Source organism: Rhea americana, unplaced genomic scaffold (genome assembly GCF_003343005.1).
Source record: "Rhea americana isolate MKP2758 unplaced genomic scaffold, rheAme1 scaffold_12, whole genome shotgun sequence".
NCBI lineage: Eukaryota > Metazoa > Chordata > Aves > Rheiformes > Rheidae > Rhea > Rhea americana.
This window is the reverse complement of record NW_028185261.1, coordinates 3,649,684-3,669,209: the sequence shown is the minus strand read 5'-3', so window position 1 is coordinate 3,669,209 and position 19,526 is coordinate 3,649,684. Positions and strand designations below refer to the sequence as shown.

The 19,526-nt window shown below is 34.9% G+C and overlaps 2 protein-coding genes across 2 annotated transcripts in view; one reads left to right on the top strand and one right to left on the bottom strand.

Annotated features, from left to right (window-relative positions):
• The window catches only part of ITGA4 (integrin subunit alpha 4), a 42,569-nt gene extending 33,113 nt beyond the window's left edge, over window positions 1–9,456 (top strand). The window contains exons 20-28 of the mRNA XM_085322024.1: window positions 85–164; window positions 531–617; window positions 1,947–2,037; window positions 2,519–2,626; window positions 3,359–3,478; window positions 4,897–5,016; window positions 6,147–6,245; window positions 6,439–6,558; window positions 7,454–9,456. Of these exons, the coding sequence (XP_085178150.1) occupies window positions 85–164; window positions 531–617; window positions 1,947–2,037; window positions 2,519–2,626; window positions 3,359–3,478; window positions 4,897–5,016; window positions 6,147–6,245; window positions 6,439–6,558; window positions 7,454–7,546 (918 nt within the window). The 3' untranslated portion in view covers window positions 7,547–9,456. The remainder of the gene's footprint in view (window positions 1–84; window positions 165–530; window positions 618–1,946; window positions 2,038–2,518; window positions 2,627–3,358; window positions 3,479–4,896; window positions 5,017–6,146; window positions 6,246–6,438; window positions 6,559–7,453) is intronic.
• Window positions 9,457–10,612: 1,156 nt separating this feature from the next.
• The window catches only part of CERKL (CERK like autophagy regulator), a 32,306-nt gene continuing 23,392 nt past the window's right edge, over window positions 10,613–19,526 (bottom strand). The window contains exons 5-12 of the mRNA XM_085321152.1: window positions 18,665–18,739; window positions 16,993–17,170; window positions 16,668–16,736; window positions 16,305–16,333; window positions 16,116–16,224; window positions 13,146–13,242; window positions 11,730–11,896; window positions 10,613–10,987 (exon numbers count right to left, since the gene is read on the bottom strand). Coding sequence (XP_085177278.1) covers window positions 10,906–10,987; window positions 11,730–11,896; window positions 13,146–13,242; window positions 16,116–16,224; window positions 16,305–16,333; window positions 16,668–16,736; window positions 16,993–17,170; window positions 18,665–18,739 — 806 coding nt within the window. The 3' untranslated portion in view covers window positions 10,613–10,905. The remainder of the gene's footprint in view (window positions 10,988–11,729; window positions 11,897–13,145; window positions 13,243–16,115; window positions 16,225–16,304; window positions 16,334–16,667; window positions 16,737–16,992; window positions 17,171–18,664; window positions 18,740–19,526) is intronic.

Here is a 19,526-nt window from a genome sequence, read left to right as displayed (position 1 = left end):
TAAATGATCTTAATAAAACATTTTCATTAAAACTGTTAAAATACATTATCATTTGATGTAAAAAAAGTTTCATTTGTTCCACAGCTGGATTTTACTTTCCTCTTGGATGCAAGCTCATTTACTAGAGCAGAAGATGACCTTAACATCATCATTAATGCTACCTGGTAAAGTCTGATTAAAAATTTCTCTATTGAATGAAACATATTTCTAGCTTTGGAAAACAGAATAGGGAACTCTGGAAAGATTTAGTAAAACATAAGTGCAAGAAATGACATCTATTGCCAAACCTATAGAGAAATGGAAATTACAAAATAAAAAACCCAGATAATAGCTATTTAAATAATGAACAGATTTCTGCCACTATAAAATGTTCTTTGGTAATGTTACCAATTAAGTGCTTTTGTTTTAATAATCTGGAAGATATATCTTTAATATTTGTTCATAGAAATATATATGTAATATATATATGTATGTGTGTGTGTATAGCATATGACACTATTCTAAACTCATTTTTCTCTCTTTTTTAATAGTAAAAATGAAGATGTGAACACTTTGCTGGATAACACACTAATTTTAGCTGTACCTCTAAAATATGAGATTGAATTAAATGCTCATGGGTAAGTCAGCCAGCTATGGCTACACATATACATCTATAGAACTGTTGTCCTGTTAATTGTATAAATTCCTGAAGTTTGTAAGTAGAAAYATCAGATAGCTGAAAATTCTGAGAATGAGATGGCACAGCTGTTCCAGGGTCTGCTRTATATATATATCTCCAGAGGACCCTTCCAACCTTACCGATTCTATATGTGTGTGTGTCCACGCGCATATATATATATATGTATATGTATACACACACATATGTACATATATATACAYGCACGTGCACACACTATTTTCCCTATTACTGTGAGGTGAGACCAATAGTACAGTACTTTGGACCTCTCTCCTGATTATTCTTTCAAAAGACTGGAGTTTTTTTTGATAGAAAGAGGTATTGAGTAAGAGTACAAAATTAGTACTTCATCTAGTTTTCCTTAAGGTTTATTTCAAAACTAAAAAAGGACTAGGACGGATATTTTTATGTCAGGGTTTTTCCAAAAAAAAAAAATCTGAACGATATTATGAATGAAGCATTGATACCAGAATCTGACTCTTTCTTATGTGAGAAACCCCTCCGAACACTTAATCACACACACCGCATTATGACTGAATTTTGAAAACCTGCACAGTCTTATACACTGAATATAAGTGAATGCTAATCTAAGAACCAAAATAGCTATTTTATCAGTTATTCCAGTAACAGATGGCATGAGTTATTACTTCTAGCACAGTGAGTTTTGCAGCTGTATTTGGCTGTCCAATTAAATGTTTCAAGAACAAAACTTAAAGATATATCAGACTTTTATAGCAACTTTCTGTTGATGGCTTGCTTTCTTAAAATCATCTTGAACAAACAGTCTAAGTTCTTGAAAAAGCAAATGAATCTTGAAAACTTAAGTTGGAGATGGAGAGGACTGAAATCCGACTACTAAGGAAACAAAAGATACCTCAGCTGGAGATAGAAGAGATGAGCAACCGTTTCTTATCATGGTACTCACTTTGCTCCATAGAAGCCTTTCCACTGTAAAACTAGATCATGATGTTGTGTCCCCTTAATACTCAGATTCCTTGCTTACCATTGACTATATTCTAGTTTGCTGTGGGGCATTCATGGAGCATAGTTTCTTGGTGAAAGGGATTCTGACTTTTCCAATTCTTTTGCCTTTTTAAGAGGAAAGGGTACAAAGGTAGAGCACTTCTATTCAATGTCCCTGCATTTACTTAAATGCAAATCCAGGCATTTTTTCTCTTAGGATCAATATTACTGCAGTTGATATGGACAAGAATGCTATACTAATGATATATAGTATTTCTATTAATTAACAATTTCTAAACTGTTGTAGATTTGTAACACCAGCTTCATTTGTTTATGGAACGAATGAGAAAGATTCACCAGTTACTTGCATGAAAGAGAACATCAACTTCACTTTCCATGTAAGAGCTTTACTTTGTAAAATCTGTTATGCATTTTTTGAATATGAAGGCTTAGATTTCTAGTGTCTCTAAAGACTGTGTATGCTCAGTAAGAGAAATTTCTAAAAGTACRGAGTGACCAATTCCCACTTAGTAGTAATAGGAAGGGGGTGTTAAATCCCTCTTTGAACACTTCCTTGTCCTGAACACTATTCCACTGAATAGTCAGAGAAAAAAAAAAATACTTATGCAAGCAGGATTGAATGTGGTAAAGCAGTTCTCACTTGCCACTTTTTCCAATCAAGAAATACTTTTGAAGGAATTATCATATGGATATCATATAGAACTGGAAATTACTCATAAACCTGAACTATGGCAACATAACAGTATGTGCTACTCAAAGCTGTGAAAGTTTTGTATTTATACTTTCTGTACATGGATTTGTTAATTGAACAGCTACCATGAACTAAAGCTCCAAACATGTAACACTCTTCCTTACAAGGTTATCAGTGCAGGACCAAGCATGGCTCCAAATATAAACTTGGAGGTCATGGTACCGAATGCCTTTCCTCCCAAAAACTTCAAATTATTCAACTTGCTGGATATCAAGGTAAGCACACGTTATTTCATTTTTTTTTAACTATATGAATTATATGAAGAAAAGCAGAGCATAGCAGGGGTACATGTTACATATGTATTCAATTTTCCATTTCTTTCAAACCTGTGTAATACTTCAGATTCTTACCAGAGTCCCATTGAATGCAATAAATCTATCTGTGCAAAGCTTGATCCTAGGCATGAATCTGTGTATTGTGCATGTTAGATCTTTCCTGCTGTAGCATGGAACACTTTGTAAATAGTAGAATACAGTGCATTTAAAAAAGAATCAGAAAACTTCTGTATTGTGTAGCCTTTTACAATATTTTAAAGACTCTAGTCCATCAAGCGTAATTATCTCACACRAAACAGAACACTTGTGGTTGTGCAAAACATGTAATACACAGCCCTTCCTTTATAGGGCTTTCAATATTCGTAAGAATCAACTAAAATAGGGCCTGCAGTCTATGAATGAAATGCAAATTACCTCTAGTCTCTCTCTGGCTTATTGTATCTCCTTCCCAAATTGTTCTCTGTAATTAGGTGCAACAGGGAAGTATAAAAGTTAAATTTGGCTATGATGAGGTAGAGTAGGCAGGAAGGGTCATCTTCAGCCCCCTGTATTTTAGAATTTTGGGAGTACAAGTTAACATTCCTTTTGAGCATCTTGCTTTTCAGAAATGTGTCTGTAATCACTATCTGATGTTCAAAAAACAAGCACTGACTTTGTTGTTTTTATTTCCAGACAACTGTTGGACAGTGTTCCTATATTAAATATCCTAGAAATTGTAACGCAGCAGAGAAAAGTGAAAACATATTAAAGGATCTTGTCACTTTCTTTTCAAAACCTGATAAGAGACAAATGGTAAGGTCTGTCTTTTGGCAGCAGTGGGAAATGAGCGATTACTCAGTGCGAATGAGCTTTAAGCCAGTGGTGTATTCTGTGTAATGAGGTCACTAGAGCAGTCTTCCAAAGATTTATGCTGGACCTGCGATGTTCCGTATAGTCATAAGTAAGTGACCAAGAAAAAGAGGTAACAACTGAGATGAAAAAGTTGATTAATGATGCAATGACACTGAAGTCAATGACACTCACTTAGCAAGACTGCAGAAAAATTATGTAGCTAGATGAGTGGGCAATAGAATGGCAGATAAAATTCAATAACAAATTGAAAATGATTTATGTGGGAAGAAACAGTATTAACTTCAATTATAGGTAGCATACAGTTCAAATATTTACTGCCTTTTCCATATCAAAGAACTGCCATCAAATGTAACTAATAGGAACTACGTTCAAGAAAAGCAAAAGAACTAATTTCTAGTGACAGATATTGTGACTGCTAAAAATAAGTAAATTGCAATAGAGAGTAGACAAGTTAGCAGGAGTAAAAATCAAGAAGAATTACTGAACATATTGAAATTATTCTTGACACAGGAAGTTCCTGATGAAAATACGTGGCAATCTAGGAGAATATGATACATACCTGGCCTGTTCTTTATTCATCCCTCAGTATCTGCTTACAGACCCTGCTGGAGATCAGATACTGGACAAAGCAGTCTGAATCAGAATTGCTATTCTAGTGTTGTATTTTCTAGGATTTATTCTAGTAAAAATCTCTGGACTAGAATGCGTTTAAACAAACTACAATTTCAATACTTTCATTGTAAAAGAAACCGTTTTTTCAACTATTTTAATTTTTGGCTCTTAAGCAAGCAAGTTATAGAAACATCCACTGGTGCTAGAGAGAGAGACTATGTACTAGAATATCAGATGTATTTCTTCCAAGTCAGAACTTGGGCACTGCAGTCTTGCAATACAAGCTAACTTATTTTTTCTTCAAAGCTCTGTGAAATGGCACTGTCAACCTATAGTGCCCTCTCACACTGCAGTAGTTAAGGACCCATCAATTACACTGGGTAGAGTGTTTATACTGGGTATCATATAATTGCTCCTGACAAAACTCCTGATAAATAAGCTAATTTGAATTAATAGTGTAAAAACTACCATACTTACAACCAAGTTATCACAATTGTTACTTTTCTTAGTCTAAAAACAATTTAGTTTTTTTTAGAAATATAACCTGTTGTCTTGTATAGTGGTTAGATAGTTCCTTGTACTGTTCCTTTATGCTAAAGCACATCTAAAGGAACAGTACAAGGAACTACATCCTGACTTGTCAAGCACAAACATAGTTTTTCATTTTACTCAGTTCCTAAATGTCTCTAGTTACTGACAAGAAAAGGTTTATGAAGTTAAGTTTTATTCTTTCCCCCCCTCTACAGTACTGCATGAAAAATGACAGTCTTTGTTTACAAATACACTGCAAGCTTGGAAACATGGAAAGTGGAAAAGAAGCAACTGTTCAGTTGCATCTGGAGGCTACTCCTTCACTTTTAGAAATGGTAATGCATTTTTAATTCTCAAGTGGACAATTTCAGGCATATTTGTAATAGTCTGTGCATATCATTTCTAGATATTAACATTAGTTGGATTAATCGTAGTTTAACAAGAAATCTGCTAAGTGTTATGTGTTTTGTTACATTTTAAATGCTGAGTTTCAAGACAATTTGTGAAAATGTCAGTCACCAGAAAAGATGTATTTCATATTATCATTTTACATTGTAGCATGCATTGCTTTGCCTGTTCTGGCTGGGTTGTGTAGTACAACACAGTAATTGCAAATGAGGCCACGATCAGCATATGAGAAACTGAACAACTAGTGAAAAATAGTTGAGAGTATGTATCAGAGTTTATTTTTCATCTGATGAAGAGGAAGGATTCTTGAACAGAAGAAACACTGGTCTATCCCTTCATGATACGTATTATAAAGGCAGTATCTCCTGGCCTTGCGTACTGTAAATTGTTTGAAGTGTTAAGTTTATTCTGAATAATCTAATACTACTCTGTCAACTGCTGTTCTATTATTTCAAGCATGTTACAAAGTAGCATCCTTTTGTTAAGGTCAAAATACATTTAAACTTCTTGAAATGATAAATGCCATTTAAAGATGGTAACATTGAAATATATTTCCATAGAAAATCAGAACAGCCAGATATAAGTTCTGAACATAGTTCTACTTTAATACTGAAGAAAATTTAGGCAATGCATCAACTAAAGTGCCAGGGTCTTACCTTCTCTCTTCGATGAGGAGGTCAATCAGTGCAGAGGGATTGTTCTGCTGGTTTGAGCACTGCTTTAAGTATCACTAATACAGTAGGTCCTAAATAAAGGAACACATAGGAAAAAACCCTCTCAAAATAGAAACTAGAATTCTGTTAATCATGTCTGTTCCCCAGACAGCGCATCTGTCATTAACTCAATTAGATTTAATTCTGCCTCATAACTGGATTTCTCTGAAAATAGCAGTATGGATCTAGAATTAGGTAAAACCCAGCTAGGCTTTGTTATTGCTTTTGGCACTCATTTGTTTTGTGATTGGAAAAAGGCATAAAAGCCATTTATGTTCATGTGAGATTATGTTTAAGTGTGTTGAAATTATTTTTAAAAAGTTTTTTTTTTTTTTTTTAATCAGGATGATGCATCAGCATTGAAGTTTGAAGTAAGAGCAACAGCATCATCAGAAAAAAATGAAAAAGTTATTGAACTACACAAGGACAAGCAAGTTGCATACGTAAGAAGTCTTTAAGTAGTAATTTGTGATAGACCAGTTAAAATAGAAAAAACAGCAGCAATTAATACAGTGGGATTCTATACATATTTATATGCAGCAAATGAATATATTATTAATTAGTCAAATATTTAGTTCACTTTCTCGGTTTGTTTTAGAATCAGCTAACACTGAACTTATCTTCCTCTTTCTATAGGTGTACTTGGAAGGAGTGCACCACCAAAAGCCAAAATACCGTGTTACTGTCCTGATTATTGGGACGGGCTTAATAGTTGGTGTTACCTTGTTTTTGCTGCTTTCATTTATATTATGGAAGGTAGGTTTTCAGTAGTTYTCAGATATCCTTAAGTCAGGAGTTTACATTGTTGATGGATCTTTGGATCCATTTGGATTCATTAYTGAAGTTTAAGGGATAAAGAATATTTTATTATGGTTTATCCTTTCTAAAGAAAAAAAACCTCCTTTTGTAAGCTGCTTTTTCGAAAAATATTTGTTTTCCGTATTGCATCTTGTGCATATTTGACATCTTATGCTATTCAGCAACACAAACCTCTTCCCATAGTTTATATTTTATCTAAGGTTTATAAAATGAGATCAAAAAGAACATTTTTGTGGGCTGCTGCTCCCTATTTAATGTACTTTTTTAACACCTGATCAGTAATTGTTTAGAACATAACTGGTCAGAATAAAATGTTTTAGATTTTAAGCTACTACCCAAATGCTAACAAATCCTATGTCTAAGTAGCAAAAGAAAAGGTTGAATGAAGCAGCTACTCTGACAAGCGATTAAGCAATTGTAAGCTTTACTGACACACAGACTTTTTCCATTTGTCACTTTTTCCAGGAAAGACAAGAAATGAAAGATTTAAACCCTGTGTTTAATACAATTTCACATTTAAAAAACACTGGAGTCTGTGGACTATCACAGTTCACAGCCCACTTGTTCTTAACTCCTTGCAGGAAGAGAGTATTGGCCTCCCACTTTTCAGAGACACCTTCCTCCTTCCATATTATGAAGGAATTAGAAAAAGCAAATCTACTTTTTTGATTAATAAGTAACACTGATTACTTAGTGTGACAAAGTAATGACAAATATCAACCCATTCATGAGCACAGTAGACACACGTTTCATTTTAGTTTGTTATATTTTTAGCTCTGATAACAAAGGTTTACTGACATGTGCCAACAGCTTCCAAAATTATGTATTTCAGATTGGCTTCTTCAAAAGGCAATACAAATCAGTCCCTCAAGACCAGAACAGAAGAAACAGCTGGAGTTTTACAAGTGGGAATAAAGATGACTGAGATGGCAAATAAAAGCTCTTTCCAAATGAAGAATTTAAGGTGCAGGTTAATTCACATGAGGAACATCAATGACAAGAAAACTGGTCATGAGCATRTATCAGTCTTAGAAAATACATTTCATTTCCCTGACCCATGTGGAAGACCACCCTTTAATGTAGTTATTTTTCTAACATGAATATGGTAAAACAATTTTTGCATTGAAGTCCTACAGTAGTATTTGAAATGCTATATATCATCTCTGATTTCAGACAGACAGAAGAACACTAAAGAGAGGAATAATTACTTACCAGAAAGAAGAGTTCTTGCAAAGTGGTAAAGCTTAGCCAATCCTGGACAATGAGATCTCAACCATATTAGCACAAGTAATAAGAAATCCTCTCTCAAATTGCCAAAGCAAGATAACAAGGGTAAAAATGGCTTAAGCAGAGAGGGAGACCAGATGTAGAACATGCATATTTAGAAGACTATCAGAATCTCAAAGGTAACATCACAAGCTTTGGTTTCACAGGCAGGTTTCACAGCTGTGACAATTAAGAGATTTAGACACCCAGGCAATCTAAAGCCAGTAAGGTCAAAGGTGAATTTAAAGCAGAGAATTCTGTGTTGTAGCTTGGAGATGCAGCACAGAATCCTACCTCAAATATAGAAAAAGCAATTTATTAGAGATCATAGATTTTAGTCATCTTTAGCATAATATGTATGTGCAAAAGTGACAGAATTAGTTGTTTCTTCCTTTCCTCAAATACCAGTGCCATGATGTTTTTGGACTTCTGTAGTGAAAGACTTCCCTGTGAGCTTTTTTCTAAGCAAGTATTTATTTTTATTTATTTGAAGATTGTTCATAATGTTTATCATAATAGTGTTTAGTACTGTTATTCTTCTATGATTCTATGAATAGGTCTCACCAGTGTACTTGCTAATGCCAAGAACCTGAAACCCTTACTGGGCCAAATTTTATCTTTAGATGTGCCACATGCTACCTGAAAGTATTTAAGTCACCTGGAGAGCTATCTATCTTGGGTTCTTTGTCAGCAAGTGTTTTCAAGTAAGTACCATCCAAACTGGCAGCCAGAGCAGCCACTCAGTGGAAGGGTAAAGAACTGAATAGAAACATGGTTCAAACCACTGTTCTGCTATTACAGGAAGTTTCTTCAGCTAGGTAAGTTTGCACTGCCACCTAGCTTCAGTGAAACAATACAGGTAACAGGGGGGAAGAGTGGATTTGTTTACCAGTACAACTGGAGATGTACGGCTTCATCAATAACTGAATTAATTGCAACAGCAGCTTGATATATGGCCTTTATTGTCTTATCTTTGATGTCTTTCAGAATTGTGCAGAGAAATGAATGTAGTATGTGCATATGTTTTGAAGTTACATCATCATATGGARTTAGCCTGTGACTCAAAAGCAATACAGCATGTCTTCAGCAAGCAATTCTGCTAAGAGAGTGTATCTGGTGCCATAAAAGCCATCTTGGCCAAAGATTCTAGCTATTTAGGGACCATTTTTCTACGTAAGCTGAGCACTTACAATTTTCTTTCACCTTTTTTGATGCCAAAGATGTGGCTCACTCTAAAGGAGCTTTTTGCTCTAAAATCTTGTGCAGTGTAAGGACAAATGAATGTGCATATATTAAAAAAATCAGAATAAAATGTGTGAAAAGTAAAATATTTTCTTGCAAGACTATGAAATATATTCAAAAAGTTTATTTTCCAAATGGCTTTAGTGAATTATTGCACTTTAACCAAAARATCTTTGAACGTAAATTAGTTTGATATGATAGCATTTGTAAAAAAAACATACCTCAAATACTGAAAAAAGCATTATAATTCCTTTTAATACAAACATTGCAAAGACATTAAACATTTTTTGTCTTTCTTAAAACAGTTTTATCTAAGCCAATAAATACAATAATGCTGATTTTGAAATTGTATATTCTTTATTTTATTATTAACATATAAATGTTGGTTGACTATTTTTAGGACATGAAACAAAACAGAGTATTTATAAGTAAGGTTGACATGAAAATAAATGCACAGTCCTGATGACAGCAAGATTAAAGTATCACTCAGTTTCACTTTACTAAAAAAGACCCCCCCAAATTAAGCCCTTGAATGCTGTCTCTTCTGCAAAGTCTTATTACCTTGTTTGTTAATTTTCAATTTTGTACAAAACAGTTTAATCCGTTACACGTAGCCAGGAYAGTCTTAGACAGCCTTAGGAAGTTTAGTTTGAATTGCCTTAAATACATTAAAAAGTGTTTGATGTGATAGAGAATCAAAGTAGTATCAATTRTAACAGTTTAACTGAAGACTACTCAGGTAAGTTGAAACAAGAGGTTCAAGCTAGACCTAAGGAAGATCTTTGTCCTCAGAAGGACACTCTGACATTGGAATGGATTTAATACTGTACTCAACTGTTTTAAGCTTTAAAGCAACTTGTGTTAGTCATGAGACAATGCAGCTTTCATCATACTACTTGTTAGCCTTCTTTTGAGCAATACTTCAGACACAAGTAAATAAAACTACATTCATTATCCCTCTGGTCCTGTAGACYAATAGTCTTGTCAGTCTACTACATTTTCTATCTCAGAGAAAGCCTGTGCCCAGAAAAAGTAGTGTTAACCTGTACAGGTACCTCAATTAAGAAATTACCCAAAAATAAACATGAAGCTTTTGTCCTGTGAGATAGTTGCAAAAACTGAGTCAATTGTACATAGCACAGTTTTATCCTTGGCAATAACAAACTACGCTATCACTTGATTTTTAGGGTATGCTAAATAGTTTTAAAATATTTTGTACAAACAGTAATCTTCTGAATGCATTTCAAAGAAAAACAGTAGAAGAAATTAGCTATACATTTATTACTGTTTGACTAGAAGTGGGCTGAAAGTAAATATATTAACAGAGCATAAAAAAATACCTGTAAGTCAAAATACCTGATCAAAAATATAAGTATTTTGCCACTAGTTAGTTTCTGCTAACTAGATCCATTTATTTAAACTGAGTTACCTGATAAAATGGATCGCAACAGCAGACTAAGTAAAAATTTTTACCTACTGCAACAAATACAAGGTATTAATAGAAAAATACTTTATTCTGATGTACACTTTTAGAACCTCGAATTCATAAAATAGTGACCAATATATTTTTTCTTATACTCAGACAGCTTCTTTACAGTTAAATATAACCTGATAAAAATATTTAAAACCAGAAGTACTATAATCATCCCAATTAAGCTTCTGCTACAACCACTAAATTCAGTGAGTGAAAGACTGGGATCTTAAAAAGATGTGCCTGTAGATGAAAAAAGGTTTATTTAATGCAGAACCTGCAGCATAAAAAGCTGTGTATTCCTTCTATATACAATTGCATGTTGTTTTGGAACCTTCCAGTTCATCAATGCTCAMTCCATAGAGATCAATAAGTTGAGGATGTACCCTGTGAAGGAGGAAGTCAAACTATCAATTTCATTAATTCTTGCAGTGTGTCTCACTTTTTTGAGACTAAATCTCTATGAACATGGAATAAAATCATCTGAATGTATTTGCGACAACTCTTACACAGTCATCTTTAGAAGTATGTATTAATTTCTTACCCGTGCTATAACATGACCCCCCTTTCATTTTACAACCGGCCCATGTTWCAGCGAGCTCTGTGCCTTCAGCTGATCCTCTGCGCACTGCAGAAGAATAAGCCCCGTCCCATTCTGTTCTACTGATCATCTTCCTTGTGTACTGATCGCGTTCCCTGATTCTAGATACGCAGACTGTTCTCAAGCAGCACTGAATTTCCCACTGTAGAACAACTATGTTTTTGCTAAAGCTACAGACAGGGCTTTTCCAAGCAGGAATCGTTATCTCAAAGCCAGCTCCTCCCAGGACTCAGACCTTTGCATACAGCTGTTCTCCTCGAAGGAACAAGAAGAGTGAAAGAACATTTGATGATGGGCCAGAAAGAAAAGGCCATACCGGTCATAAACCGTTTTAAAGATGGGCATAAGGGAATTGAGTAGAGGCCCACGGAATTACAACAGGATCAGACTGCAGTGCACAACGTAACACCTAAGAACTATTACTGTGGTATTTACAATACTCAGGTGTCATTTGTATTATATACATTTAAGATTGCAATACTGATTCACTGTTGGTATAATGTCTATAAATACAATACTTCGCCTTACCGAATGTGAACTTCAGATGCTTCTTCCATTAAGTCTCCATCTATATTCCAAGGGTAAGTTCCTTCTGCAGAAGTGGTATTCAGGTACGTATCATCTTGGACGCTTTTAAGTCTTGGTTGTACTTTTACTTCTTCAACAGTGTAGGTCTCAACAAAGGGGAAATTGAACTAAACCAAGCACAGATTTATAGTAAAGACACAGACGACAGCTTAGTAAGACTGAACTTCTTAAGAAGAGCAGGCTTTTTAATTTAAGTATATGAGAACACTCAACTCTAGTTTTGACCGCATGAAATATTCTGGTTAGTATTTATAGATTAATGTGCTATTTTTATCCTAGACAGCGCCTCAGAAGAAACAGTGATATTCAATTTGTGGTTCTATATCAAGGTTGCTCAATTTACAGCCAAGATGGTGTATTTTTCACACTTCAAACCTACACATGCTTTCAGAATACCTGAAAGTCAAAGCAGCATTTTTCCTACAGTCTGTTCACCACTACCAGGAATCTCATCCTAAATGAGGCTATTTATATATCCAGTAAGCCGTTATTATAGGTTTAAAGGAGGGTCCACATCCCCTTCTCTAATTTCTAATGATGAAGAGAGCAAAAAAAAAAAAAAAATCAGAGCTGTCCTCCAAAAACGTAACAATGACAAAATCAGCATAAACTATTTCCTACACTCAAGTGTTAGTGCTGTTATATGGAACTATCCACCTCCTCCCAAAAGTCTCTGAATATTGAATGTGTATTAATTCAAATTAAACCTTCCTGTAAAAATGATTTCATATAACACAAGCTGGTGTGAAAGACTGCAGGGATATGCTTAGGYTATGCACTGAGTAGACAGGACAGAGCTAAGCCACCATATTTAGGTGCTTCATTTTTGCTTCAGAGACACATTGACCACAATTTCAAATACAATTCTGCAAACATTCGTAACGAGATGGAACATGTACTGTCTGCTAAGATCAGTGGTAACAATCTACTGCTCCCAGTGCAGCATGCAATAATCTGCCAAAATTAAGGACTTTTCCTATTCCTATTCCTCTATTCCTTAGAGTTGTATGATTTTCTCCTCCCCCCGCCACCGCCCCCAGTCTGTATTCTCTGTACCATACAAAATTTAAACCTAGTACATATTTATTTCCTCTTTTTGGTGMAAGGGCTTTATGCTCATAGAAGTATGGAACAACACAAATACAAGTTAAACCACAACAGATGGGCTGAAATAGGCTAATCGGTATTAGTCTGGTGATTTAAAAAAGGGGGGAAAAAATCAGATAAATGGGGCTAATGTATTCTGACAGGAAGCTAAGTCTCTTTATGAGGTTGCTAACATTAACTCTTACAGCATGTCTATATCATCATGGTTAACTGTTCTTTTTATAATTACCAGGAAGAAACCAACAGTACCTGATTTTTTGCACTGGCGTATCGCTTCAGGTGTTTAATAAACTCCGCACGAGAAGTATTTTGTACAACAATAAGAGCCATGCTTCCATTATTCAACCTGAAAAGCAGACAGACTTAGTCCCTAAGAGTAATTATAATTTGAAAGTTTAAGAGGCTCTTCAAGCSTAGGAGCAAAAGTAAATCAATAGGGAAAAAGTCATTTTTTTTTAATGCTTGCCAAAAGAAATTTTCTATAGACAGATATAAATTATGCAGCTGAGGTTATTTGGCATCTACATAATAAACACTGTAATAATTAAYGTGTACTCTCTTATCATTATCTATAATCCACTGAACATAATATATGCTAATTAAAGAAATTCTGCATTTTTACTTAACAGATGATTTTTAAACATTGGTGATCACAAACTTGTTYTTACGCTTTTTTCCAACATAGCCTAATGATTTCCGTAGACGCTGGGAGCCGAGAGATTTCCCAGGAAGCCGTTCCCGCGAGGAACGCAAGCGCAGCCCCATCGCGTGACCCAGTGCAGATGGGATCACTCACCTCCTCCAGCCACGCTCAGGCTTCTCTAACAACGACCCCGATCCCTGCCTACACCACTACACAAACTTTTTTAATAAAATTCTCAGTAGAGTTCTAGTTACGCTTTGCACATTGTTAAGAACTAAATGTCATAGGTGAGAGATTAATCAAAACGACCTTGCAGTTCAGATCCTCAGTGCTACTAGGTATCAAGCTGCAATTGATATTTCAGCATCCTCAGGAATTTGGGTCACGACACTCAGCCAGTGTTAAGTAAGTAAGTCACAGATTTCTTAACACAGCTATGCCTTGTCACAAAAGCTAGCAACTCAAGGCTTAATACAATCATCCCAAAGGCCCATTTAAGTTATAGAGACAAACCAGTCTTCAGAAAAAGGTATCTGATGAACATGGCAGTGAATGCATAGATTGCTTTTTATATAGAGATTATATAATTYATATATTCTGAATATGCATGTATATATTCAGAATGTATGCTTTGAAAGTTACAATTTAAGATTTGTTTGTATGTATGTGTGTATATTTCTAGCCTAACACCACAGATCTTCAATTCATACTCGTAGTTCCCTGGCTACTTAACTGTTGCATCTGTAATATTCTCAGACCACAACAGATTACCATCTAGAAAGATAATTTTGATATAACTATTAAACAAGTCCCCTAGCATAGCATTAATTTCCTGAGCTAGAAAATGAGGATCATGAAATTGAAACAATTGTATCTTTATCATATTTCCTACCATAAAAGGGCATAATGCATTACTGGGCAACGCATTCTCCATTTCATCCTTATATTTTCAGAGATGACAATTCTCATTCATTCCTTTGAAAGTCCAGTCTGCAGTAAAGCCTGATGCCTACACTGTAAGACACACGAACTCGCATGTCTCTCAGTGTAGACAGTTAAATATTTACCTACTTTTGCAAATTCAGGCTAGTATAAAACTGGAGTTACATGCAATGATCAAAACATTCATTCTCAGATTGCAAGAAGCTTTTGTGGAAAACAGGACAAAACGAAAACACATTTGAGCTTAGCTGATGCTTCTGCAGTTGGTCTTGTATCTGCAATAATTAGTACAACACTTATATATCCCACTTTGAAAAGCMTTGCAGTCAAGATGTGCTTCCCAGTCAGAAACGAAGCACATTTCTGAAGTGCCCACTCTTCTTACCGGAGGACTGCACTCCTAACATTTAAAATAACTAATATTTCCTTATATGAAGAGATAGTGGGGTCTACTGAGCAACTGAGTTGTAGGAGAAACACACAGTTTCACACAAACCTGCAATAATTGCACTCAGTTGCCATAAAATTCCCTATCATGAAAAACAGGTGCCAGAACAGATGGAAAGAGAAAGCAAAGCTAAAAAAGACTTATTTCTTCAATTCTTGCCAGAGTTTTTCAGCCGACTGGAATGCAGAGTAGAAATATTGAACAAAGCAAGTGCCTAGGAGGGGGACAGCATTTGGGCACTACCTGGAAGTATGGGGCTTACCAGGACTCCAGCAGCATAGAAATCTTCTCAGAAATCTTCATCAAAAATATCTGCTTCTACATTTTGTTTCTGACAAGTCAAATTCTACCAGAGCAGCAAGTACAACATTAAAACTCCTGATCAATTCTAAGGTACATATATTAGCACATAATGATAATTAAATGAAAGAGAACAGATTCATCCCATAATCTTTTATAAGAGCAGTTTTGTATACAAGATTTCTGATGTCTTATTTGAGGGACTGGTGTYATATTTCACGTACAGACTATGGAGTCTGTACTTGCTGTTCTACTCAGCCTTCAACGGCRTACAGCAAGTACAAGTGTTTATCATCCGACAGCTATTTTGATCACCACAAAGCACACTCTCAACAACAACCTAAAGGCAAAAGGGAGTCAGCATCCACAGATAGATTATATATATGGTTTGGGGAAACATATGAGTCTATATAAAGTTGTATTTTCTAAGTTTGGCAAAAAAAAAGACAAAATACAGTGCAAATTTCAGTTTTTGATGATAGCAGAAAAAGATTCGTACTTCTCTTTTCTTTTCTGTAAGAAGAAAGATGAAGGGCATCTTTACAGTTTAAAAAAATAATTAAAAAAAAAACCAACGAAGTTTTACATACAGCTGAAACCTATGACAGACTGCCTGATGACAACTAGTTAAGTCAGACTTGCCAACTAATTTAGTCACAGCAATTATCCATTCATTATTCCAGTTAGACTACTTGACCTTATTTGCCTGATCTAAAAACTGATTACAATTCCTAGGATTATCAAGTCTACTGCCGTCCATTCTCCCTCCCCCATTCCAAAGGGTCCAGACTGCCTAAACGCAGGCTAGGATTCTCAGAAAAGCCAAGGTCTTAAGGTAAGATGTCAGAGTTTATAGACAGGACTAATTCCCTAAACCCCTACTGACCTCGTATTAGGTGCCAAGCCTCTTGGTGCCATTGAGCACAGACAAGGGATTGCCATAATGCTCACATTCAGGAAGTGACCCTGGATCCTGTGCCATTGATCCTTGCTGCCTAAATATAACAGAGTAATTCTGTATTACTTCAGTTTAACCTGCCACAGTTCACTTTTAAATAATTAAGTTGAAACTCACCTATTTTTTTAATTGTCTCTTTCTTCCTTCTAGAAAGGTGAAAATATGTAGGTAAAATAAAGTAATTTTAGCATATTTAAGCAATGTCTACTTAAGAAAAAGGTAATATTTCAATGGAAAAGGGATTAATGAAACTGAACAAAATAGTATTATTACAAAGTAGAAGACTGCTTTGTAACAAATCCTTCCATAGTCTCATAAATAGAAAGGGAACATTTTACAAAGCRTGCGTTAGCAACTGTCAAAATAAATCTTTAAGATCTTTTTGCCTGATGATCAATTGGCACAAAATTAAGAATTAGTACAATTGTATCTTCCAAGATACAGGTTTTTGTAGATTGAGGATTAACATCTTTCACTTACCTATCATTCTCATGAGAATCTTCTTGTGAAATCTGTAGAGGTAGAAATGATAGTTCACATTCCTCTGGCCTAGAAAAGCATGGATATTTATTATTACATAAACTAATACTCTGACTGTTAGACAGGCTTTTATCAAAGTTAAAACGATTCTAAGAAGAGGCTGAATATACAGTTTAAAAAAGAGGTAATATTTGTAACAAGGGTACACATCACATGGAACTGGCTCCAATTAAATTGTCATGTCTGTATTTTACCACATCTCAGTTATTGCACTTTCCTCAAGAAAATGAAAAATATTGGAAAAAGTACAGTAGTCACTGCATACCTGAGATTTGCCAGTGTTTTGATAAAAGCAAAATCCTTCCGCTGATTAGAGGGCATCCAACGGTGCTTTTCAGCCAAAGCTAGAGTCCTTGCACCAAAGCCAAACATAGCTGAGAACCCAAAACGTAAAAGCTTGCTTGGAGTACTAAAAGTGCAGACATCAACTGGTTGAACATGTCCTAAAATTTCAGAGATAACATCAGAAATTATAAACATTTGTTTTTCCAGCTGAATAACTTACTATCTCCTTCCCACCTAATTTAACTAATAAAGGTCCAGACCCTTTTCTTTTCAGGAACTCAAGTTTTACCAAAGAAAACCRGAAAGAATTTAGATACACTTTAGACTCTAAAAAATAGTAATTCTGAAGAACAATGTTCAGATGCTTCAAAATGTTAAAGTTAAAAATTTCTATGACTAAAATTCAGCTATTCTGTCAGACCAGACGTGGTCCAACTTAATTATTGCTCAGATTTTCAAAGAACAATATCAGAGAAAATACATTATTGCTACATAAATATTTGCAAAATTTCTACCAAATATATTTGTACTTATTGTACTTCTAGCAGCAGCACACTTCAAGAGTTCTGCAATGCCTCCAGTAAAATGCATAAATGTAAGCTTCAGACGTCTTTATTTTCACAATTACAGAATTTAAATATCTGATTTTGTTCAAGAGTGCATATATAAAATTGAATAAAAATTGCATTTAATAGACCCTCCAGTTTCCGTTAGATTTTTTCCAATTAAAGAGACACAGTTTTAAATTTTCCATATAGACTTCTGTATTCCTAGCTAAGAAACAGAGCAATGACTCTTCTATTGCTGACTGTAAACTCTAGAAAGCAGACGCTGAAGATGAAACTACTTTCCTCATTATCCTCTTTCCATTAAGGATATGTATCCCAAACAAAAATTGCTTTAAGAGGAATATTAACATTGCTCAGCTAAGTATTTACTATTTCCTAAGTACTGAAGTAAAGGTTTGCGAATTATGTTCACATAATTACATTTTCACATTCAAAAACCTATTTGCTGCACAGACTGAATGGCAAGTGATACATTTTTCCTGCTAATAAAGATTCCCAATGAAATTTGCTGTATTTAAAAGAAATGTGCAAAGAAACAGACAGGTAAGCAATACCTTCTCAGAAATATGTCAGTACTTCCCTGAAGACTTCCCTGAAGACTAACCACTTTCTCAAGCAGATAGTATTGCCTACTTTTCTGTTGTTATCTGTGGGCACATTCAACTTAAACAATCAAACGATTGCACAACAACCATCGCAGAATAAAAGAGTAACACTGCTCACACAACCATGTCTGGAAAAGGTTACTTATCTTTTTTTATTATTATTTATTTTTTTATTTATTAAGGGAACATCAATCAAAGGGCATTAATGCAAAAAACAGACATTATTCCATTGCAGATTTTTGATATTAGAAGATGAAGTTCACAGTCTTTGTTTCTAAGTTATACTTGAAGAATCATAAGCTTTCAGATACAGTATAAATCAGAATCACCTGGATTTCAAAGTCCTGCAATATACAATTTCCCTTGATAAAGTAAAATGCTACGTACTTATTAAACAACTGGTAATCTACTTTTGGGGCAAACTTTTAAATGCTGTTTCATTATTTAAAACTTGATAATTTTATGTAAAAATGCTTACCCATTACAATGTGCAATGTTGCAGTCACTGGATGCTTAATACCATAGAGCGTGTGAGCCAAAATATTAGTAGTACCTGTAAAAGTGAACACAAACTACTGTAAAAATAAGAGCTGCATGAAAATAGAAAAAATAAGCATGAAAAATAGAAACACAAGCATGAAAATAGAAAAAATAGATCTCAGAGGTTCGGATGAACGGTCTGAGACATTTACTGCATTTTCAAAAGAAAAAAAAAACAGCGCAAGTTATTTAGTCTTAGTAACAAAAGAAATGCTGAATAGCACAAATCGAAACCATTAAAACCTCCACAGGTATACCAAATGCTCTCTGCAAATTCATTAAAAACAAACGCCATAAACCAACAAAATTCTGCTTGATCCAGCCAAAGTTGGCTGTTTTGCCTCAAGCAGACTACACTTTATTTTCTTAGCAACTATAGCAAATAAGACTAGTTGACTGTTATACGTCAGTTTTATGCACAAGAACTAGCTAATGACCAAGGGGAGAAAAAAGATAATGTAGAATTTGGTTGGCCCCCAAATTACTGGCTTCCATTCAACGCACTAAAAATGACCCATCCGCCTCATCTTTGTCATGGCCTGGACCGCTGGGAGACCACTCGTACCACTACGCGCCGGAGAGGGATTAATTTTAAAACCAGGATAGGAATGGAGTTGGAAGAACAGAAAATTAACCATCAGTAGCCTAAGGAAAAAACAGCATGGTTCCGAAGAGCCACGTTTGGCAGCGCCTGACTGACGTGCAAGTCACCTTTCCTGGGCAAGAAACATGGTTACACACATTTGCATTTTGCCTATCTACTTCAATTTACAGGCCATAAAACACTGTGCGTCAGCTAA